Source organism: Platalea leucorodia, assembly GCF_965183815.1.
Source record: "Platalea leucorodia genome assembly, chromosome: 19".
In the NCBI taxonomy this organism is placed as follows: domain Eukaryota; kingdom Metazoa; phylum Chordata; class Aves; order Pelecaniformes; family Threskiornithidae; genus Platalea; species Platalea leucorodia.
In genome coordinates, this window is record NC_138841.1 from 4514316 (window position 1) to 4538115 (window position 23800).

The 23800-nt window shown below is 58.1% G+C and overlaps 1 protein-coding gene across 3 annotated transcripts; it reads right to left on the reverse strand.

Moving 5' to 3' along the window:
- Positions 1-1241: 1241 nt before the first annotated feature.
- SLC16A1 (solute carrier family 16 member 1) lies at positions 1242-18731 on the reverse strand. Of its 3 annotated transcripts, none has more exons than XM_082330103.1 (5): positions 18654-18731; positions 7861-8118; positions 4518-4661; positions 3130-3993; positions 1242-2807 (listed from the first exon to the last, which is right to left on the reverse strand). In XM_082330103.1, the coding sequence occupies exons 2-5, from the start codon at positions 8075-8077 to the stop codon at positions 2530-2532; spliced, it is 1503 nt and encodes a 500-aa protein (XP_082186229.1). In that variant the 5' UTR covers positions 8078-8118; positions 18654-18731; the 3' UTR covers positions 1242-2529. The 3 variants fall into 3 exon arrangements, with proteins under 3 accessions (XP_082186229.1, XP_082186227.1, XP_082186228.1); XM_082330101.1 differs by lacking the exon at positions 18654-18731 and adding an exon at positions 17570-17623; XM_082330102.1 differs by lacking the exon at positions 18654-18731 and adding an exon at positions 16527-16794.
- Positions 18732-23800: the final 5069 nt, after the last annotated feature.

The following is a 23800-nucleotide window of genomic DNA, read 5'->3' on the forward strand; positions in this document are numbered from 1 at the left end:
GGCCACCCTTAGAAAACAACTGAGGATTTACTACTGAAGTGTTCCCAGTCGGCCACGTCTTAAGCAGCAGGAAATGATTTAAACATTTTTTTTCCTTAGAAGGGATTGGCACCCTGCCCTGGCAGCGCTGGTTACGGTAACACCCGTGTCAGCTGCGGTGATACCACAGCCCAGGGCAGACAGCAGAGCCCCCACCCAGGGGCCAGGGGAGGTTGGGAGAGCGGAGGCTGAGGATTTCTCACTGCAGAGGACCGAGGCTGCTCTCAGCGGAGCCATGGGCAGTGCTGGGTGGCTCCCAGCACCACAGCCCCCTGCCCAGAGCAGCCAAGCACCCTGCTGCACCCCAGCGAACACCAGCCCACACAGGGAAGGGAGCGGAGCAGGGCTGGCAGCTTGTCTGTACCTACGGAAAGGGGGGCAGCTCCTCAGGGTGGATTTATTGCGACACGAGCCCCTTACTGCAGCCAAAACAGACACATCATTTATGAAAAGTTACTTGGCTTTACAGTATCACAGCTCACCACTGTACAACAAAATCCTTTTGTACAAAATACTGTTGGCTTTATAAAATTACTCTAAAGTATGAAAACATCCTGGCCTACTTTCTGTGAGATTGGGACCCAAAGGAAGCCCCAAGTGGCCCTGTAGCCAAGGGAGCACGAGGAGAGCGGCCGCAGGACCAGGGGCTCTGGGGACCCCGAGGCAGCTCAGGCAGGAGGACCTTCGTTTACCCCCCGTTTGGTTTTGGCCGCCGTCAGTGCCAGGCCCACAGCCGTGGCCCTGCTCAGCTCGTGGAGGGAGGCAGCGGGGACAGACAGACAGGAGAGTCCGCCCATCACTCACGAAACAGAGATTTAAGTGCGTGTCTATCACACTCGCAAGAAGGAGGGATCTCAGGGCTTTCACAGGCATCTTGTAAAGACGGGCAGGGGAACAGAAACATTTCTGAAACCAGAGTGCACGGGAAGACTCAGCTGTGACCATCCCAAACCCCAACCAAAGCCTCCTCTTGCAGCTGAGGAGGTGAGAAGAGGCAGGGAAGGGGCATCTCGATGGGGAGCAGCTTTCAGTCGGTGGGACCCGCTCAGCGGGAGCCTTGCGGTGCTGGAGGGGCCGGTGGAGACCCAGGCTCTGCCACAGCCCCACTCACCTCTTCCAAAAACTGACCGAAAAGAGATGTCCTCTGGCACACAGAAGTGTGATTCTAGGAAAGAAGTTCAACATTTGATGGGTAAATTGTAAAAAAAAAAAAAAAAACCAAACAAGTTTATTTGAAAAAAACAAAAAACCCTCAACCTCTTACATGGTTTCTGATCAACATTTATAGAACTTGAGAGCCATTAACCTGCTCCACGTACATTGAGATATTTTCCAGCTCTAAAAAATAAAAAATAAATACATACAAATTCTTTCCTCCCCCTTACGTGTCCTAGATGTGAGTGGTTAGGCATCCACCGCCTTAAGATCTCAGTTGAACAGAAGCAAGTAAAAGAGGTTTCTCTAAAAGATAAAAGAGCAAAAGCAGAAGGCCTGTCTCAGGGATGTACCATCTCCACCCGCCCCACCCGGCCCCTCTGCTCTGCCCAGGGTCAGGCACCCGAAACACCCGTCTGGGTGGGATGGATCAGCACAGGGATGCTCCGGTGGAAATCCACCCCAGCACCCTGGCCCAGCACCACCAGCCGAGCCCCGGCATTCGCACCGGTTTCACATCACCCAGCGACGGTCTGAGAAGAGGCACCGCCAGGGCAGAGTCGGGGGGCAGGGGGGACCCCAGCCCTTCCCACGGAGGGCTCGGCTGCAGGAGCCAGGCACACAGGGGCTGCCATGGCCCCGGAGCGGGCGATGCTGCCCAACCTGAACCTCAGCCATCCTTCTCCAACCTGAATATCCCATGAGAGCACAACTACCAAAGAGGAATTTTAAAGAACTACAGTAGCTAAAGTGTTTTCAAAACATACCTAAAGACCACCTACAGAGCCAGGAGGCACCCGGCACAGGAGCCGAAGACCACCCTGCCCCGTGCCCGGATCTCCCCCTCCGCGGAGGGCCTGCGGTAAGAAGCGTGTGAAGCAGTATTCATCCGGGGCCGGCCCTGAAGCCTGTCATGCTTCAATAAATCCAGTATCCTGCTTTATATGGCTTTTTAACAACAAAACTCCCCAAAACACACACATACACACATCCCGCCCCCCCCAGCACAATACAGAGCTAAAACACAGTTTAGAGTTAAGGCTCGTCCAGATTCAGCTAGATATGAAGACTGTAAGGCACGTATTAGTACATTCATGTTACTGTTAAAAAGCCAGACTATAAAAAGCCCCCCTGCCCCCCGACACACAAGGATACTGCGTGTGTAGCCCTGTTACCTTTGTTGAACACAGATGGAAAGACAATTCAGAGCCTGGTTAAAAATGAACACCTGGTTTAAACACTTCTCACGGCTGCCCAGCGCCAGCGGAGCACTGTCCCAGCCACTGCACCGGAGCAGCGGCGCTTCCCCGACACTCCGGGATTGAGACCGGTCCCTCACATATGGCTCTCCTCCTCTTTGACACCATCCTCCGCGCTCTTCTGAGGCGAGGGGGCCACGTCGTTGTTTGCCTCTTTCTGCTTCTCAGCCTCGTCGACGTTGGTCTCCTCCTCCTTCCCTTCGTTCTTCACCTTCTCCTCTGCCTTCTGCTCCTTTGCCACCAGGCGGTAGTTGATGCCCATCCCGATGAAGAGGTAGATCCCAGAGACAATGAGGATGATCCCGCAGGCCCAGTATGTGTACTTGTAGTCACCGTACATGTCATTGAGCTTCCCTGAAGGACAGAGAGGGGACAGCTTAGTGAGATACCCCCAGAACTGCTCCAGGTTGTGGAGATATTCTCAAGAGCAGCGCAAGCCCATCACCCTCAGCTTCAGGCCTTTATTCCTCCAACCCCTGCTCACCCACCCTGTGCCAGGAGCTCAGCCTCCACCTCCTCAGCCATCCTTCAGATGCCGGGGTGGCCTCAGGGCCAGTGCTTGCCCCCCTAGCGCCTGCCCCAGTGCTGAGGGCTGCCCACGGCTCAGGGGGACCCGCCGCCGCTCAAGCAAGGCTGGGCAGGATGAGTAGAGCTCCTCGGGCACAGCACACCCTACCTAGCAGAGGGGGTCCCAGAAGCACCGGGCAGCACTCCACGATGGTCACCAAGCCAACGGCGCTGGAGAACCGCTGCGCTCCCACCAGGTCCATCAGGGTCTCAAACAGGACTGAGCTCAGCCAGCCGAAGGCAAAGCCGAAGAAGCCAGCATAAATGCAGAAGCCGGCATAGGTGGTGGACATGGGGGCCAAGAGGTGGCACACCCCATTGTAAATCACAGAGATGGCGAAGAAATACTGGACTCTGGGTCTGATCCACTTGGTGTTTGCCACCAGTCCCATGGAAGGTCTGGCCACCATGTCTACGAAGGCCAGGATGGAGAGCAGGAAGGCTGCAGACTCGTTAGCAATCTTCTTGCTCTTTGCGTAATTGCTGAGGAAGACCAAGGGAGTGAACAGCCCGAAGAACATAATCACATTGCCCGATAGATAGAGCAGGAAGCCCCTGTGCGTGAACAGGGACAGGTCCAAGAATTTGTTGATTGTCTGGAAAAACGTGCTCTTCTCTTTCTTGGTCTTCCCGCCGATGAGGTCGGTGCTGGTGTCACCGTCGTCCTTTTTCACTGCCTTCCCAGCTTCCTGCAGCACCTCCTTAGCAGCCTCTTTCTTCAGCTGATCTGGCTTGGGGCCTATGGGCCTCATCAGGGATCCGGCGACGCAGCAGTTCAGCAAAAGACCACCGAGGATGAGGAAGCTGCCACGCCAGCCAAATATGCCGAAGAAGAGCTGGTTCACGGGCGCCAGGGTGGAGAGGAACACGGGGCTGCCCGCCATTGCCAGCCCGTTAGCCAGGGGACGCTTCTTGAAGAAGTACTTGCCGATCATGGTCAAGGCTGGGTTCAAGTTAAACGCGAGTCCAAGGCCTGAAGGAGAGGAAAGACGAGGGGCTCAGAGCTTGACCACCCCTACAAGCCAGCAGCACCAGCAGAAGGGCTGGTGGGACGAGCGGGGTTTCACAGCTCTTTTGGCTATATTAACTTTCCTGATTGCAAGAGCAGCACTCGGGCCCCCGCTGCTGACTTGGGAGGAAGCACCAGGGCAGCAGCGAAGCCACACGCAGGAATTCGGGAGCCAGAAGGGGAAAACCACCCCGGCTCGTGACAAACCTTACGTCGACTGGTGGGGCACAACCCTAACCCAGGGCAGGAACAACGGACGCTCTCTATTCTCAGTACCAAATACTAGTCCTGCGTACAGTCACTAGGACGGTCTCCCCACGTTATGTCACTGGGCCCATCTCTTATTAGAATATGTAACAGGAATCAGGATTTATGCAAATTCATCATAGGCATTCCTTAATAATTACTGGGTTTAAGTTGCTCCTCTTGCTGCCTCAGGAGAGGCCTTACCTCTGTCGCAGCCCCGTTAGGGCAGAGCCACCACTTACCCCCTACGACCCCAACGCAGAAGTAGAGCTCCTCCACCGTGTTGCAGAAAGAGGCTGCAATCAACCCACAGCCGGAGAGGCAGCCACCAGCGATCATGATGGGCCGGCTGCCGTATTTGTTCACCAGGATGCTGCTGATGGGACCTAGGAAGTCGAAGGAGATATGCGCAGAGACAAGTTATCTTTGCCCAAGAGACAAGACAGATGCACACAAGCACACAAGAGGTTTATTGCCACAGGCTTCCAGCTTTCACACAGTGACACTTCACCCAGGGAGGGAACTGGGGTAAGGGGAAAGGACAGGAGGATCAGAGACAGCTGGAGATAAGAGTGACATTTGGTTAGAGCACACACAGGACCCCAGCCAGGGAAGCGAGCCTCCAGCCAGTGCCGGCACGCTGCAGCTTCTGCCGAGCGCCAGAGGCTGTTTATGGCTGCAGAAACCTGCGGCTTCTCTGAGCAAGCGGCCTTCCGCAGGCTAAGCCGGGAGCTGCCGGGGCACCAGCCACCCCCCGGGGACGTGGGTCTGGGACAGGGTGAAGCCACCTGTCCCGCACAGTGCTCTGCGCTGGGGGCCCTGCCCGCGGCCACCCGCCTGCCCACCATGGGCTGAGGTCTCAGCAGCAAAGCAAGTGTGCGGCAACTGCCCATCTCCAGCGAGATGTTTCTGATTGAGACCAGACAAAGCTGTGAAGAAACAGCTTCAATGGGCGCAGGCGAAGCTCCCCGAGGGCTTGCAGGGGGAGCAGCGCCGTGGGAGCCCTGGGGAGAAGGGGTGCTTCTGTTTTCACTGCTACCTCTAGGTAGGAAGAGCCCAATTGCTCTGCACACTCGCCTTTTAAGTGCTTCATTATCAGGAGCTTTAATCCAAAGCAAACAGTGATTAGATACTGCGAAGCACCGGCTCTACAGAAACTAAAATGTATTTAAATAAACTGAATGGACATCCATTGAATATTAACAGACCTAGTTTTGCCATTAACAGATAGCAAGGTTGTCAACATGTTATTCATGGGTCCTCAGACACTTGACCTTTTTGCCCAGTTTAAACAAAGCCTGGAGAAGGTTACAGAAGCCCAGCTACCGCAGAGGCTGCCCCCAGCCCCACAGCATCCCACTCTCCACAGCTGGCACGGTGCCTACGGGCCAGCCAGAGCAGCCCACGCCAGCGGCTCCAACCTGATGCCATCGGGAAGCGGCCATGGCCCTGGTGCCATGAGAGGCGGCAGCAGCCCGGGGGCTGCCACATCACCCCAAGCCCCACATGCTTCCTCACAGAGAGCTCAGCACTTTGCAAAACCTGTACCTTGAACTCGGCAAACGTGATGTCCCCGGACAGAGTCTAGAGGCAGCAGCAGCCTTTCCTCCGGGAAATCCAGCCCGGAGCAGCAGGCTCCAAGGGCAGCTAGCAGGAAGCCGCCCGGCTGGGCAGCACCATGTACCCTAGTGGCAATTCCCCCCTCTATTTTTTTATAATTAAAAGAAAAAAAAGAATTCACACCCACTCCGATTTTATAGATTCACATGAAGCATTTCTGACCAAATGTTAGCTGGTCTATTTTGATTATTCACACTGTGAAAAAAGTATAAGTAATGGAACCAGAGTCCTCCCTAATCCTAATGTGGAGCTGAGAAAGGGGCATTTGAGATCATTACATTCACGTACCCTGATGGTGACTGCATGGGGCTGCACGACGTGCTGCTCCACCGCCCCCAGCCCTGCAAGATACCATCAGCCCAGGATGTTTTGCCAGAGCATGAGCTACTTTTTTTGCTTCCAAGCAAGCACGCAGTTCCCACAGGAAGGTGCCCTGGGGGATGGGGAGAATAGGATGCACACTGTGACCGCTCCAGAGCGGTTCAGACCCCACAAAGGGTCTCGGCCCAGGCTGCAGGAGCCCTGGAAGGAGGGAGTGGGGCAGCAGTGTTCCTGCGCTCTGGCAGGCAGGGGATGCACCTGGGCAGGTCTGGGGTACCTTCAGCATCCCTGCCACCAGCTTACAGGCAAGCAGTTCAAGACCAGCAAGCTGCTGGGATTTAATGGCAACAGTTCAAGGGGAGCAGGAGAGAGTGTCAGCATGGAGGGAGGGGGACAGGGGGACGACCCCAGGACTGGAGGAGGGAGCTCTCACCCCAGCTGCCAGGCAGCTCCAGGCAGTGCTGCCCCCAGGGCAGCCAGAGGAACCAGCTCTGAGCTATTAGGAGAGGAGGAATGGCCCAGATTGAGTCTCATTAAGGCAGTTACACGGTTTACAAGCTTGTTATAACATCGGAGCAGGGAAATGTGCTGGTCGCTTCGCTAGCTGAGCGAGGACAAAGCAGAGCCTGTTCCCTCAAAGGAAAAGCCTCGTGCCTAGCCGGGCGCTGACGTCAGCTCCTTTCGATGCACAGATGCGACGAGGACGTGGGCAGCTCGCCAGCTGGGGATGGCAGTGCTACAAGCTCCGATTTTCCTCTGAAGTGGACACAACAGCAGGCTCCCAATAAGAGTTTCTTTCAGCTGAGCAACCCAGTGCAAAGCTGCGTTTGCAGGCGGGTACGAGACACCGGAGTCTGGAAACCAGCAAGGCAAGGGCCAGGAGTGCATCACCCTGCAGGGAGCACTCTGCTTGCTCCTCTAAAGCACACAGCTTGGGGATTAAGAGACTCCAAGAAGCAGCTTCTGAAGAATGGAGGAGGGGAGCTGCTCCAGTTTAAGTAGTTTTGCTTTATTCTGCTCGTGTCTCTGTGCTGCCAGTGCACACTGCCACCCTCACACAGCACAAGCTGCCTACGGCACTGCTTGGCACCAGCGAGGAAGAACAGGCAGCGCCAGGTTTCAGTGCACTCCAGAGCACAGCTGAGCCATCAGAGTTGACCAGAAACCGGGGACAGATCCCTAGATACAGCCACTGTTTGCTGGATTAAAAAAATTTAAAAAAACAATGTCTTATCTAAAAGATAAGCCCCCCGTGAGCGGGGTCCTACGCGTGGCACAGCGGCTCCCCTGGCCTTCGGGCACGCACTGGAAGCGGACACAGCGTCCACAGCACACTGTAACAAGGACAAGGGCAGAATTACACAAGTCGTAATTCCCCGGAAAGATTTTACTTACAGCTTTGCAGAGGAGGACAGATTAACCCGGTTTTTGCATTCTGAGCATTAAATAGAACTTTTTGAGCAACCTCCTTCAAGCAAACTCACGAAGGGAAGTTTTGCTCTCACATAAGGAGAGAATTCCAACTTCTAGCAAAGTTTTGGTTGTCGTCGCTACAGCAAGGTGCAAACCATCAGACCCAGCAGGAGAGCCGTGCCCTGTACTGCAATGCACGAGCATGTCTACTGCTGCCTCCAGTCCACTTACCTCCTGCGTACATAACAGCCAGCATGATGGAAGAGATCCATGAGACTTTGCTGCTGGACGCGTTGAAGATGACCTCAATCTCTTTGAAGAACACTGTGATGGATTTGGGGAAGGCATAGGAAAACCCAATGGAGATGAAGGCTCCGATGACCACAGCCCATCCCCATCCTCCTTCAGGAGGAGTGTATCCCACAGGGCCTCCGATGGCCGGTGGCATCTTGAACCAAGTTGGCGATGACTCAGTTGGGGTTCAAAGATCTGCAAAGGACAAAGTATTGCCTGAGCTGAAAGCAGACGGCTGCATCCCCGCTCCCTGGCACGCAATGGCACGGCTCGAGCCCTGCTCACAAGGCTGGCACAGCACCCGTGCCCCAGACCACCGCCAGGAGACTGACCGAGAGGCAAGCACTCGGGGCTCGCCAGCACACTGGCCTCATAAGGCCATCCCAAAACACATGCTCAGATTGCAGCTGGCCTTTAAGAGCCCTAGCCAGCAGGTATTTATAAGCAACAAAATTAAGATGTAATACCCTGTCCTAGGCTGAAAAGGGCAGGCAATGCCCTTGCCAGCAGCAGCCAGGGCACGGCGGTGAAGCGGGCAGCGCTACCAGCAGCGCAGGGCTGGACCTGCGGAGGGCTGAGCAGGGCAGCGGCCGGTCTGGTCGGGGCTCGCCTGCCTGGGACAGAGCCCCTGCAGCTTCTCCAGCGGCACGATCCCAGCACCGCCCCGGTGCACCGCAAAATCCCAGGAAGCCTCAGGCCACTCAGAGCAGGAGCAGCACACCCAGGTTATTAAATGCAGACACACCAGGCTAAATAAATCCACACGCACGAGCCAGGACACCTCCATTTCAGCAAAGAAAGAGCAGGCAGGTGTCACAGCACACCCGCCAGCCCGGCCAGCCCTGAAGGTCACAGGCTGTGGCTAAACTTAGCCTGAGAGGTGACCAGGGAAGGCTCCCGCACTCTGCTAGCACGGCCCAGGGAGGGGAGGTGGGTGCGCCCGGAGCAGCCCCAGCCCTGCAGAGCCCAGCTCCCCGGGGGCTTGGCCCCAGCAGGGCACCCCCAACCCAGCTGCAGCCAACCCCTCCTCCCCCACTGAAAAGGCTACGGCGGGTTTCACAAAAGCACCCAAGTGTAAAAACAATTCACCTTAAAAGCTCAAAACCAGAAGGTATTAGAAAACAAGATAAATGGGGAAATGTCATCCAGGCTTGCTCAAGTGTGGATTCCCCTTAGAGAGGCCGAGGAGGGAAAGGCTGATTTGGAACAATGTGGAGACGGGCAGGGTCGGGCTGCTCACGCCTTCTCCATGCTGCAGCTGCTGCACAGCTGGATCACACCCTGGAGCTGCAGTTACTCGAAAAATAAGGCTGCTTCAGGCAGCAGAGAGCGGCACAAGCCGTCCCAGGGAGGAAACGCAACCAGAGCAGCTGCTCACAGACATGGTTTACAATATGCAAAGCAACAGGAATTGCTACAGTCCCCAGAACTCCTGTGTGCCCCCGCAGATTTTAGAAGACACTTTCTGACACCCCGTGGCCCTCCCCAGCCCCGCAGCCAGAGACACCCCCCCCCCGCCCATGTTAAGCACCATCAGCCAAGCTGGGGACATCGGGCTCCTTTGCCAGAGCCCACCCCTTGCTCTGCAATTCTCTGCTCTGCTGTTCAGGTTTCCACTTGAAGAAAAAGCCACCTTCGAGCAGGAGAGCTTTCTCCAGAGCTCCCTCGGGTCACACCAGGCACAGCGACAACTTCAAAACAGCGTGCTAGCTCGGAGAAGTGCAACCTCCTATTTATAGCATGCATCCGTTCAGGCTCACAGCGATTACCATCTCATCGACGGCTGCTGACATACCAGCATCTACCCGGCATGCCCCCTCGTGCCCTCAGCACACCACACAGTACCACCGGCGCCCGCTCCGTGTCACTTTGGTACAGATCCGAGGCCGGGATCCAGGCGTCCCAGCTGAAGCACAGCCGGTAGCCCCGAGCCGTGGGGAGCCCCCCGCTCCCACCCGGCACCGGAGGCACAGGCAGCAAAGTTACCTGATACAGCACCGGGTTTGCCAGAGCCACCCGACACCTGGACACACTCAGGTGATGCCTTGGACCCACGCGGGACAAGAGGAAGCAAAGCACAGGAGGCCGGTTTCTGTAAGCCGCTAAGACTGGTTTAGGCCGACCCAGACACCGATTTTTTCGCTGGCGGGGTATTTTCCTGCATCCCGGCCAGGGCGACACATGACCATCACGAGCAGATCCGAGCCACCCGGCTGCTCCAACAAAGGAATCATTTACAAGACGCTACCCTGGGCACGTCCGCGGCTGAACTATGCCCAGGAGCCAGAGGAGCCGATTTCCTCTCTCAGACCCCCGGGGACCGCAGCTGTGCCGAGTGGCCCATCCAACACCCGTCCGAGCCCACACCGGCGGGGTCCGGCTGCAGGCAGGCCCCCGCGGCAGAGCCCGGAGCCAGCACGCACCCACGGCCCCCAGCCCGGCACCGGCAGTCGGGGAGGAAAGTGCCAGGCTCTGCAGAGGCTCACCATGGCCTCTTGGTATGGGGAGCAGCGCGGCCGCCTGTTCATGCTCTTTCTGAAAAGCCGGTATGAACACTGGGTTTTGCTTAACATCACTTTCCCACACAGGCTGCACACTGGAGTTTCCAGCCACCTCTTGCCTTGAGTCATACTGAGCTTTCACAGCATTCAGTCAACTTTAAAGCATCATCTAACTAGACTGATTTGTCTGAAACATTTTAAAAAGATGAGACTACCAGGTGCTGCCAATAAAAACTACAAGCAAGGAATACAATCTACTTGTTAGCACTAATTAAAGTTATTGGCAATTAAAGCTATCCAAAGCAAAAGCTGGGGGGTGCTGATGAGGTGTTGGGGATTTTTCCCTTTTGCTCCTGAGACACACACAGAGGTTTAATTCTTCCACCACTCCCGAGGAGCTCAACTGCACCGAAATTACTGTGGCTTGGTTCATCTATTTGTTCTTTCCCTGCAAGCAGCATTCCTCCTTCTGCAGGTGCTCAGGTGGCATCTCTATAAAATAAAAGACTTTTGGCAGGTTAGACATGACCTCTCGCATTGCTGAGGCACAGGGAAAAACCTTGAACTGAACAAGGTTTGAGACCGTGAAGCAAGATTCCCAAAGCCTGACGCCAGAGGGTTTACATGATGAGTTCTGCATGCCACAACATTTTTCCCTGACTCATTGAAAATCCTTATTAAGAAAGACCAGTTTTAGAAAGCTCTTTCTTCAACCGCATTAAGGCTTCTTGCTGATTTCCTCCTTGCCCCCACACAGTAGTTTCAAACAAGAGAGAGAAAAGAAGCACATGTAAGGCAGCCAGTTCAATTGGAAAGCTTCCCTCCCCTTTGCAAAAAGGAAAAAAACCGAACATAGTTATGACATTTACAGCTCTGTTTTGGAAGAGCTGCAACATGTAAGATGTGTTTGGAAATCAAATTCACAGCTGCCAGGCAGCCAGCTACAGTTTGCCCTATTAGGAAATAAAATAACCATATTTGCAGTAATTAAGACTGATGAGACCAAGTAATGACTGCAAGTATCACATCTGCTCCCCATAAATGTCTTGACTACTCCACAGGAATGGGTAGCCTACAGCAACCTTCCTCTGCCCAGCAATGGCGAGTGCACAAATTGAGGCTACTTAGGCAACGAGGACTGCATCATCTTCCAACAGATCCCGCAGAGGACTAAAACCCTTTCCATCTCCTAGGTCCTACACACAAGCACTGTTATCCCTTCTCCGGAGGGGCCTGGAACAGGAAGATTTCAAGACTTTTAGTTACATAATGCGGCAAATTGCTGCGCTTTTAAAAGCCCCGGATTGGCAGGACTCCAGAGCGGAGAGACAGAGGCTCACATTTATAAAGCGCTGCAAATGCCACAAAATATTTCTGGAGCAAACCCTTTATGAAAGTGTCCTCACACCGCTCCTTTTCAGGGTCAAAGGAAGAGGGACATCCCCTGCCCAGGCAGGGGCCGTGCCGGGCACCGCGCACCTCTGCCTCCCCTCGCACAGCCCTCCAGCTCAAGGCTTTCCTACTCCGGGCATACGCTCGCCTGGCATTTGCTGCTGCGTCGGCTTGCAAAACCCTTCCCACGGAGCCGGGAACTTGGAGCGGCTGGCAGTGCTGGAGAAGGGCAGGCAGCAGAGCCCCAGCTTCTCCTCCCGCAGCCCATCGCCACCCCGGAGCCCGCGCAGGCTGGCAGGGCTGCCCTGAGCCACCGCAGGCAGAGGCTCACCCGGCACCTTGGCATGCTCCTCCTCACCAGGCGTGAAGTCCGTGGCGGCTTGTCCCAGCACCGCTGCAGGCAGGCTGCCTCCGCTCCCGGCCATCTGCTCCTCCTGCGCTCTCCCAGCTCCAGAGAGGGACGCTGCAACGCCTGGAGCGGGATCTCAGTGGCAGCAAGACCCCCAGAGACATCCCTGCTGTACGGCAGCCATTTGGGCTCCTCGTGCCTTTGTCAGCTGGACCCAGCCTTCAGCCAAACACCGACACTGAAACGCCTGGGCCAGGCAGGACGGGCACAAAGTTGCCCCTTGTTGGCAGCACCAGACCCCACTCCCCGAGGGGCTCCCTCTGCGAGCCCCTGGCAGACGGGAGGGATGCGGGAGGGGGAACGCTGCTCCCCGGGAGCCTGTCAAGTGCCCGTTCCCACCAGCCCCATCCCAAAGCATCATCTGAATGAGAGCCTGAAACACATCTATGAACCCAGCCTCCCAAACCCAGTTCACAGCGACAGGCTCAACACATGGTGGGATAGCACAGGGCCACAAACACCCCCATGGGACATTTGTCCACGTGGGGAGCCAGCAGACCCCGAGCATCCCTTCTGGTCCCTGAAACTGAGATCTCGTACTTACTGCTGGGGAAATGGAGGTGCTAGCAATCATGAGCTGTTCACAGCCAATGACACCTTATAGCTTCAAAGTTGGCCTTTTTCTGGCCAGAAGCAAGATGAAATAGAGATTGTTATGAGCTAACGAGACACCACTTTTACCAGTTTTAAGTGGGTTTATAGCATTAAGCATGGAGCTGTAATTCCAGCAAGCACCCATAGCCAGGGCTTAACCTGGCGGCACATGGCCTACGTGACTCCCCCAGCACTTGCAAGGGCTCTGCACCAAGACAATAGTTGATTGAAGTCCTGTCAGCCACGGCGTTTGCTTGCGGGGTGAGGCGAGGTCAACGGCACGGGCAGGGTTTGCTCAAGGCCGGCAGCCCACACAGGCGAGCTCAAGGTTTCCACCAGAAGCAGCCCGGCCCGCTCAGCGCCTCTCCCCACCGGGGACGGCCAGCGCACCCTCAGACATGCCCCGGTCTGCCAGCCCGGTGAGCTAACCTGGGCACGCAGACAGGCAGACGCCACGGGGCACAGCGGCCGCGCTGGCAGAGGCAGCACGGAGAGCTGCCCTCCTCCAGCTCCCAGCTGCACCCCGCCGCCGGTGCGAGCCCCAGCCTGCAGAGGCGCGGAGCAGCCCACTCACCCCGCCGGCGGCCGGCACTCCCCGGGCAGGGCCAGAGGCCCTCCCTGGACACCCGCCACAGGTCTCTCTGGAGGAGAGAATCCCCCAGTCACCCAAGGACGGCTCCCAGTACAGCAGCCATGGTGCACAGGCTGTGAAACGCTGCGAGCCGCCTTGCGAAGCGGGACATTGCGATGGTTTGTCAGGAGCTTTGGGGGGGAACAACCAACCAAACAGAAAGACAGGCAGCTATTTCTGCGTGCCAGATACCAGACAAGCTCCCATCCTGGGCTGCCGTGCCCAGTTATTAGCACCACTGATGCTCGGCCTGTCTTAGCAAGGAGCAAGCGTCTTACTGGTACGAGAAAGTGTGAAGTCAAGCTTAAGCAAGCTATCAACAAGGCCAAGGCAGAAAGCCTGGCTTATTTCTATATCAGAGCCTGGCCACAGCTCTCCCGGAGCCCTCTGATCCAAAACCCTGTGGGTGGACCCGGAGGGGTGTGCAGGCAGGTTACAAGAACGCTATGTGAAGCGGCTCTTATGGGCGTCCTCCGAGCTCACATCGGCTTCAGCCCCAGGCCCAGCACCCGGAGCCCCCTCTCTAACCAGCCCCACAAGAGGACGGCTCACCCCGGGCAGCAGGGGCTGGCAGCTGCCCACCCCGCACTCACGGTCCGTCTCGCTGCCAACCCAGCTCTGCCAGCGCTTCACCCCGCGGAGCTACAGGTGAGAGGCTCAGCTTCGCTGGGGAGGTTCGTAGGCAGGTTTGAAGGGACCCACTCAAAAGGCACAAGCTTAAAAAGTGCAGCCCTTACAGTACACGGTACCGTCCCTCCAGCTCAGAGGTACTGGGGATGGAGCAAAGGCATTGCTGGTGACAGAGCCCTAGGGGAAGGGCTTCCCGCAGCACTGGCCGTCAGCCCCCCCAGCCAGCCGAGCCCCCCAGTCTCAGGAGGGGACAGGGGGCTCTCAGCCCTTCTGCAGGGCTTCCCAGTCCCACCCTGAGCACAAGCCGTGCTCTGCCAGGGCGCAGAGCGGAGCCTCCCTGCACCAGTAGTGCTTGGGAATGCTCCCGGGACACCCCGTGCCCGCCAGGAAATCCTCAGAATGAGAAAAATGTGGTACCAAATAGCACCGGCATTCTTTCATTAGACCCCCCCCCCCACCAGCCAGGGACATGGCCACTCTGGGTTGCATGGCAGAGCAAGGTAGCAGGAGGCTGCAAGACCCCAGAAAGTCACAGCCGTTCACAGTCAGAACATAACCGCCGCTCTCTTCCCTAAGAGCAAGAGTCTGAGCTGTCTTTGCTGCCAGCCACCACCACATTATCACTTGGTTAAAGCCCTCAAACCAGGGCAATACAGGGATGAGATGGGAGACTCCCAGCGACCACCCAGCAGCACCCAGGTGGCCGCTGTTTCAGAGTTAACTACAGCCCCACATGAATTTTCTTTAGCTACAGCACAACTACACTGCAGCAGCTTTAAGGGCACATTTGAAAGTGAGTCATCCAGACACCACTGCTGAGAGGCTCCCACTTTCTTAAGTCGCTGTTATAGGCTGATTCCACAGAAGGAAATAGGAAAAGCCATAAAAGTGCAACAATGAGATTAGCACTGTAGTGCTTAATGGGATGCAACTTGCCTTCCTTAGCCTACGTGCAGCTTTTCGACTCCTCGTAAAGGTTATATAAAATAATAGCATGCAAGTCACTGGGTATTTTCCACCTTAGCTGCCAGATAACTCAGGCCAATTGTGTGAGATAGGAGCCAACAGAAAGCACATGCAACCATTCACACCTTTTTCAGGAATCACCTCCTGGCAGGGGAGGATGCTTCACACCTTCCCTGGGGCCAGGAGCAGCCACAGTCACCCCTGTGACTCTAGGGCAGGGAGGTCTGCGGTACACTAGCAAAACACTTGTTTGCAATTAAGGGACCCATCAACCCAACGATTAATCTAAAATTGAGAAAACCCCTTCTCACAAAGCCACCAAACAGGAGCTCTGGGGGTTTCTCTGGGTCTGCCCCCCATCCCCAGCACGCACCAGCTATTCCGTGCACTGGCCCATTTCTCAGCCCTGCTCCTTTCCTTCTAGACACAGCCAAAAAAACCTCAGAGCAAAGACACCCAGGAGAATCAGCCAGCACTAAATTACCTCACTTAGCATGAAAATAGGATGCCTTCGCACCACAAAAAGGCTTAAGGCTCACAGAAAAGCACAAAAACAGTATCATTAGATTCCAGGTTTCTTGTGATGCAACTAAAAAAAAACCCATCTTTTTTCCTCAGAAGAAACTTAAAGCCCAAGAACATCAGTAACCCTTGTGGGAAGGGCCTGACCTCCCAGGGCAGGGCGGGAGCCCCACAGAAGGGGCTGCGCAGCACTCGGGCAATTTGCTGCCACAGGGAAGGACGCAAATCCCGCCTTTCCCACTGCAGCTACAGGTTATCCACCATTTCCTTGTGATCCACCAGTTCACGCTCATCCCTCTTGCTCGGGTCAACTTTCAATTCCGCAAGCGTTACTGCTCACCCTTTTGTGACGCGTTTGCGCGTCCCTCGCCCGCGGGACCCCGGCCCAAGCCGGGACGCCCACCCTGGGTGAAGCACCCTGACAGCATGCCTGCTGGGGTCCCCTCACCCTCCACAGGAGCCCAGCTGCCACCCGGCCCCGCTTGGCTCCCGGAGCATCTCATCCTGGCGCTAGCAAATGCCTGCCACAGGGCTTTGCACAGAGCGGTTCCCGGGACCCCAGGCCGTGGCGAGCTCCCGCTGCGCCCAGCCGCAGGGGCAGGGAACGCGTTGCGGGAGCAGTCAGCTCCAGGAGCGTTTCAACAGCCCCTCGCTGGCAGCGGCTGCCAGCAAGCTCCAACAGTCCCAGCTTCCCGCTGCCCATCACGGCGAGACTTGGCCAGCCGGGTGCCAGCCTCCCTACACACCTGAGGGCAGGTGTACGCCTCGGCACATGTGCTCCGCTGTCGGGGACCTCGGCGCGTGCAGCCTCCACCCTGAGCAATGCAAAAACGGGCATTAAAAGGTGCCTCTCCTGGGGCTCGAGCACGCTCCTATGGGCTCCTCCAGTGCAGCCTCCTCTCTGCAAGCGCCGGCCCCAGCAGCCGATCGCGACACCGGCAGGACTTCAGCAACTCACCCGCCCAAGCGGCTTCAAGCGGCCGAGGTCCAGCTCCCGGGCGCCTGCTCAGAGGGAACCCACGAGGGCCAGTGCGAGCATCCCATCTCGGTGCTGTCCCCAGGCCGTCGCCCAGGGCTCCAGCCGCACCCCAAGGGACGCTGCCCGGCGGGGAAGGGGACGGCCCCCTCCCACCCCCGTGTCGCCGAGCCACCCTCGCTCGCAGGACACGCTCCCCACGCGGTTCCCGGGGTCCTCGGCCGCCTCCCCGGAGCTCCCCTTCTCTTATCGGGTGCCAGAGACTCCGGTTAACCACCTCTTCCCCCTGCAGGCCAGCGCTATCGGCCACCCGCAAGCCGGACCCTCCCGCACAGCCCCTGAAGACAAGCCCCAGAGCGGCCGGGCCAGCCGCGTCCCGTCCCCGCCGGCCCCCTCCAGGGGACGAGACTCGCCGGGCAGCGGCCACGGCGGAGGGACCAGGAGCCCAGCGGGGCAGGGCACACACCCCCCCCCCGGCCCCGAAGCCGGCCGGGACCCCCGAGGCCCCCGGCCCAGCGCTGCCCGGGGCCCGCGCCCCGCCGAGGGAGGTGACCGGGACAAGGGCGCGGGGCGGAGGGGGGCTGAGCGCCCGGTGAGTCCCCACGCAGACGGGACAGGGCACGCGTGGGACCCTCACCCACGCAGCCGCCTCAGAGCAGGAACAAAACACCGTCCGTCCGTCCCCACACACCTCCGGGCTGCCGGCACCGGAGGGCCCGGAGCGGCGACCCCGGCACCCGGCCCGGCGTTAGCGGGCAACTCCGCGGCCCGCCGAGGCGCCGGCTGCGCCCACGCACGACCGGCCGCAGATGCGGAGCCCAGACCCGCCGTTAGCGCGGCCCACGCCGCGGCCCCGCGTGCCCGGCGGCCGCGGAACCGCAGGGCACCGGACCGCACGGAGCTCCCGGAGCCGGGGTCCGCGGCCCGGGCACCCCGCCCGGTTCGGTTCGGTTCGCTCGCTCGCTCGCCCCCCCCGGCCCCGGCCCGCCGCCCGCCACGTGGGCCGCCGCGGCGCCGGGCCCTACCTGCGTGTGCCGCCGCCGGCCGAATGCCGCCGCCCCCGCCCCGCCGTTATAAGGGGCGGAGGGCGGAGGGAGGGCGGAGGGAGGGAGGGCCGGGCTGGGCCGGGTCCGGTCCGGTCCGGTCCCGCCGCCGCCGAGCGCCGCCCCCCGCCGCGCCACGTGCGCGCCCCAACGGCAGCCCCCGCGGGCCCCCTCCCGCCCCCACGGGCCCCCGCCGTCGGCGGCAGAGCCGAGCCGTGCGCCCCGGCACGTACCCACCCGCCGCGGCGGCGGGGGAAGAGCAGCCCGCCCCGGCGGCCGCCGCCGCCCCAGCCGCGCCGGTCCCGCGTCCCCCCCGCCGTGTCCCGGCCCCCCGCGTGTCCCGGGCCCTCCACGGGCCCTCGGTGGCGGCGGGGAGCGGGGTTTCAGGCCGGTTCCGCCGGCAGCGGCGGGAGGCCGGGCCGGATGCAGCCGGGGCTCGGCGCGGCATCGGCGTGGGGGACCTCTCCGAACTCGTCCCGCAAGAGCGGCTCGGTACCGGCGTTCCACCCGTGGGGGGCAGAGGGAGTCCCCGCCGCGGCCGGGGGTCACCTCCTCACGCCGCTCCCCGCCGCGGGAGGACCCCCTTCGGGTGGAGAACGCTGCCCAGCGTCTTTATTAAAACCCATCCGCTCTTCTGTTGCCTGACTACGGTGCTTTACGCGTTCGCCACAAAATTTCTGACTGTTGCTAGCCTGAGCTGGCAGTCTGCTTTTCCACCAAGGCGGTGACGTGTGCTGCCTGCGGGGGATGTTTCTGGTGTATCTGCGATTATTTCAGAGGGTGCAAGCCCCGTGCAGCCCCCGCTACAGACAGCTACTGCTCCGTGCCCCAAGCAGCGGGGTTGGGGACGAGCTGGGTGCCCTTGGCATTCCCCTCGCGATTCAGTTTTGCGGGAGAAAGCGGGCCCGGGCTCCGCGTGCCCAAGGCCTCGGCGTGCGGAAGAGGCCCTTGCTGAAAGCGCGTCCGCATCCCAAGCAGAGCTCCTCGCCCTCTAGATGCAAAACTGCCCGTGGCACCGATGCATCCAGCGCTCTTCATTCCCCACGTGTACCAAAAGGACGATTACCTGTGAATGTTTTTCTTGAGCCTTGCTCCCCGGCAGCCTAATGACGCTAATTGTCTTCTGGGTTGCACGTCTAACGCTCTAATTTGTTTTAGAGCCGAAAAAAAGTGTGGTGTAGTTCAGCTCAGTTCAACTGGCTCTGCTCGGGAAGGGAAAAAGCAGTGACACTCCACAGATGGAGACCGGAGCAGCTGCAGAGGAGGTGCAAGCCCTTTCATATCAAAGGAAACCACCGCTCCGCACCGTCGCAGCGAGCGTGTTTATGGGTGTGCTCTGTGCATGTCAAGGCACTGAATGGACCAGGTGCGCTCGATAAAAGACCAGGGACTACAACAAACTCCTTCGCCCACTTCTGAGGCAAGACACCCTAAACCGAAGAGCGAGTGGGTGGGAGGTTTTCTTGATACGTCTACTTCTGTGTGACTTAGCAGGGAGAGGTCTGTGCTCTATTTTGCTTAGACAACAAGATGAATAGTCATTTAAAAGGGCGATTTTGGATCAAACTCAAAGTGCCACTTAGCTTTGCCGTTCTTTAACATCCTAACTAGGATGAAGTGCCTGGGCCGAGTGCCGCCAGCTGTAGGTGGGAAGTGCTGCAGGGGGATCCCAGCTCGGACACGGGCTTCCAGTTTCCTTTGAGGAGACCCAGCGCTGCTGGGGTGAATGAAGCCACACGACAGCTGGGGAGCTGCTGCACGATGCCCCGAGCATGGCCGTGGTTTAGAGAAATGCGGAAAATGAGAGGCCAGGGATGGCAGAGCTCCGGTGAGCAGGGAGCTGCCGGAGCAGCGATGGACTGGGACGGCAGGCGAGAGGCCGTAGGACAGCGCTGCTGCTGTTTCTCCATCTTGTGGAAGGTGGAAAGGAGTCCTTCCTGTTCTACGCTGCTGCATTTTTGTCTCCTTTAAAAGGCGGATTTAATATTAATCCCATTAGGAATTTTTTTCTTGTGAGGAAAACAGGATATTGTTTCAGGATATTGGGCAACAAAGCTGTCCTTGAAAAGCAACTCTAAGCAGCCTTGCAGTCTTGCTACTGGCTGCATTTGCTGTGGACGCTAATCGAGTTTAAAGTCTCCCAGAGTGTGAGCGAGGCCATGCCAGAGCAATTCAAGTTCAGGTTGTCTGTGTCCCGTTGTAAACACTAAGGACCTGTAGTAATCTTAAAATATAATCACTAGCTCTGGTTTCTCTTGGAATTAATGTCTCTAGCAGGTGTAAAAGACTAGCCCTCTCATCTGTCATGAGTACGCATGTCCTGCTTGATAAGAGAGGTAACAACATGAGTCCAAATCCAGGAATTATTGGAAATCTCTTGGGAAAGTCTGTTCTTTTGAGATATCCATCCTAGTTTCCTGACTAGGCTTTCGGGAAAGGTTTTCTGAACTTTTGGATTCACATTTCACTTTAACTGAGCTTCCAGGCTTTGAGTTTACCCATCATAGCAACCCCATGACAATGGATGGGGAAGAGAAGGCGTCGGAGCGCCGTCCTCGGGGAACACGCAGGTTCTGCCTCCGTCAGATGATAAAGGCACGACATTGTTCAGGGGTGTGTTGGTGTAACGGCCTCTGTCATTGTTTAGAAAATAATCTGTCTTAGGAAGAAAGTGTTTGCTGATAAGGTGCTCAAAATGGCCACTGATGCGCCATAGAAAACCTTTGCGGTTGTGGTCGTCTTTACGCTCGTTTAGGTCAATACTTCTCACCCACTGGGGCTCCTTTCGCTGCTCCGTCCTCCGCCTGCCGTCAGGCTCACACACACGTCTCCCCAGGGGTGCAGGCCATCCCTTAGCAAGGCCGTGTCTCCGCAAAGTGGTCCCAAGTCCCCTGGGCGCAGATGCTAGTGACCGTGTCGGAGAGACCTGCATCTGCCGGCGTGCGGGTGTAACCAGGAGCTGAGGTTTTTCTTACACTCACCCAGGTCACTAACTGCACCCAATACATGTTACCCAACAGTAGCAGAGCTAATTCCTTATCAAAATCAGTTGTAGGGGCACAGTGTGATCAGTGAGTAGGGAGACAAATACAGTGACTTGGGACATGAGATGATGTGTGGCCAGCAGAAGGAGGATGGTCTCACGTAGTCTCTCCCAGGAGCCCCGACTGAAGGGTGATTGCCACCTCCACGTGAGCCCCGGGGGAAGCGGGAGCCAAGGAGGACGGCGTGGGGTGGCGGCAGTCAGGGGCACATGGCAGCAGGTAAGCTTGCCCCACTGTTGCTAGATGGGAAGAGGGTAACCGTGCTCTGTGGAGAGCTTCACCTGCTTCATTTGCTTTGGCCCGGCTTTTCTGCATCCTGCCTAGGAAAGACAAGGCTGCGCCGTGCCGCCTGCCTGGCTCCAGCCCGCATCCCAGCAGCTGTCACGCCTGATCTTCGCTGCCAGGAGAAGGATGCTCTCCTTGGCGAGCTTGCCTAGGTAGAAATGAGGGACCCTTGACCACACGGAGACCACATAGCAAATGTTAAGAGACATCACACGGACGCTGTGGTCCTCCCCTGACCCTTGCACTGTGCCTCTTCCTCATCTTCTGGGGTGAGCGCTCCCTGGCTCCTTTCCGTGGGCCCCTCCTGCTGCAGCGTACACCAGCGTGTCGCCTTTTGCCAAGGAGCTTATCTGGCACAAGAAATAGTATCTCTGTTCCTCCTCCCTTGCCGTCCCTGGAGCCAGAGGAAAGTGATGCTGTTCCATGTACTTTCCAATGCTAATTCGCTGCTCTGTGCGGACTCGGGAGGGTCTCCGCTTGCTCTTCGGGGAGAGTGGGGGCTGCCGTCCTTCCCTGCAGATTGCCATCCCATATGTTCCCAGCGCAGTGACTCGTTCCTTCCACACTCTCCTTCCTCGTTTCCCGAGTGCTGGCCGCCTGACAAGCACATCTTGGCAGCGCTGGTCCTCCGCTCAAGTAAGCAGCCCGTCCTATAGGGTCTATAGCAGGTGCTGTCAGCACGCCCGCACAGGCAGGGGAAGGGGCTGATGTTTCCCCTGGCCAGAGGGGTCCAGGCCTCTGCAGGGAGGTGAATCTCAGCCCAGGGAGTGACTTGCACCTTTGCAAGCTGCAAACTGCCGGGATGGGGCATCGCCATGGGCTGTAGGTGACACAGAGGCCCCGTCCTCAGGATGATGTTGGTGGATGAACACCCAACTGCAGCCCAGCCTCACTGCTGGCCTCTTCGAGATGGGGTCACCCAAACCAGTCTGACCAGCACGAGATCCTGTTCTGCTACATACACCAGATGCTGGGATCATCTTCCTCAAAAAGCTTTCTGGCAGACCTGGGGACCCCTGAGGAAAGAGGCAGGAGTACCGGGTCAGGCCACGGCGGTGGGCGTACTTCTCACCGTGTCCAGCTCTCCCATGGGATCATCGCTGTCCCAGAACATGCTGTTTTAATGACTCTATTCCTGTTCCTGGGGTGGGGAGGAAAAGGTGGGGGCTCTGCAAATAATTTAACCATATTCTGCACCGAATAACTTCATGTGTCGATAACACTGCCTCACCTGCATTTCACTCCCCCTTGTATCCCTGCCCAGAGAGCCTGTTTCCGCTTTGTTTCGTAGCCTGCCTTGCGTGATCCCTGGCTGTCAGAGGCTGGTGGCATGCATGGCCATGTCTCTTGATCTTCAAACAGGCTGCAGCACCTCTCCCTCTCCACCCAACGCATCTTTAGGATCGGTTTCCACTGCTGGTGGGTTTGGTGACTGGGCTGTTTCTGGGAGGACAGCACGTTCAGTGATCTCAGGGTAGCATCACCACGGGGATAAGCTGGAGCTCCAGGCCGCTCTCCAGCTCTGGTCCTGCTTATGCAGCGGCTGTAGTAGCAGTTTCCTTAGGATGTTGCACAAAGCCCGGCTCCTCTCTGTAGTACTTGACATTTTTGGTCCTACGTCATCTTGGGGAGCCTGGGGCACTCTCAGAGGTCTGAAAAGGAAGGGAGAGGACTGCAGGCAGCCTGAGAGCCAAGAGGATTGCAGCAGCCTGCCTTCCTCCAGGCACGGGGCTTGCCCAGCTGGCTCTGACGCTGCTGGAAATGCCTCTCGTCCCCCGGGCGCGCTGCTCCCACCGCCCCGTTGCACAGAGTTGCCCACAGCGCTGGGGCAACCATTCCCGCTGCCTCCAGGACTGCCAGCTCTCAGCGCTCCCCAGCTGGGGGGGATCACTGGGGAGGCCCAGTGCACTCGGTGCTTTGGCACATGAGCATGCGGAGTCCGGGGAGCCACGGGGCAGGGCAGCAGGACCAGCAGACTCCAGGGCTCTGCTGAGTGCTGCTTACGGAGGAGGAGGCTGAAGCAGAGGGCGAGCGCTGGCCATGGCGAGTGCCACGGGCCTGGGCGTGAAATGCTGCACTCCCAAACCCTGAGGATGGCCTCAGCTACTGTCGGGCCACTCCTGGCTGATGAGCGGGGCTGAGCGCTCTTGCCCTGCGGCGTGCAGCGGATGTCTTGCCTGGCGCGCTCCCCTCCCGAGCCACGACGTGGCTGAGGACTGCCGCCGAGACGTCATGGCTGCGTGAGTCCCCAGGGAGGCAGCGAGCACTGAGCCAAGCGCCTGCTGAGAACAGACAAAACACAACCCCCAGTATTTGTTCTGAAACCTGCCCAGAATTGCTTTGGCCTCGATGAGACTGGAGGATTATTTTCCTTAAGTATTTTTAAACCTGGAGCCTGGCAAGTACCAGAGGGCTGGGATTTCCTGGCTTGAGCACACAGGTCGTGGACACCAAGGAGCCTGCCCCTGCCGCTCTACCTGGGAAGCCGTGACTGCCAGTGCGTGGCTGAACCAGGATGACCGAGCTGGCAGGCGCTTGGGAAGGAAGCCACCTGCAGAGCGGGCCGTGCGTGCCGCCCCGGGGCTCCGTGCGTGCGTGCAGCCCCCCGCGGGCTGAGCACCCGCCTGTGCGCAGAGGAGGCACCGAGCCCTCTCCCGCTGCCAGGCTGGCACCGGTGCAGAGCCCCGTGCCGCAGGCACTGCCCAGCCTGGGCTGCTCCACGTCTGGGCGACCGTCAGGAAGGAAGGGCAGAAGCTGCCGGGAGGAGGTCAGGGACCTGCTCTCTTTCTCCTGCACCAGTAAGGGGATGCAGAGCCCTCGGGTGAGCTCCTGATGGTTCAGACTGGGTGTCCAAGCAGGAGCAACTCTGGAGCCGCATTCGTGT

What these genes read in the sequence shown, in the direction of transcription:
- SLC16A1 (XM_082330103.1), bottom strand. Translation starts at nt 8,077, where the DNA reads ATGCCACCGGCCATCGGAGGCCCTGTGGGATACACTCCTCCTGAAGGA. An exon ending in GGCTGTTATGTACGCAGGAG is followed by an intron (nt 4,662 to 7,860) that starts GTAAGTGGACTG and finishes TCGACTTCCTAG; the next exon opens with GTCCCATCAGCAGCATCCTG. An exon ending in CTGCGTTGGGGTCGTAGGGG is followed by an intron (nt 3,994 to 4,517) that starts GTAAGTGGTGGC and finishes CCTCTCCTTCAG; the next exon opens with GCCTTGGACTCGCGTTTAAC.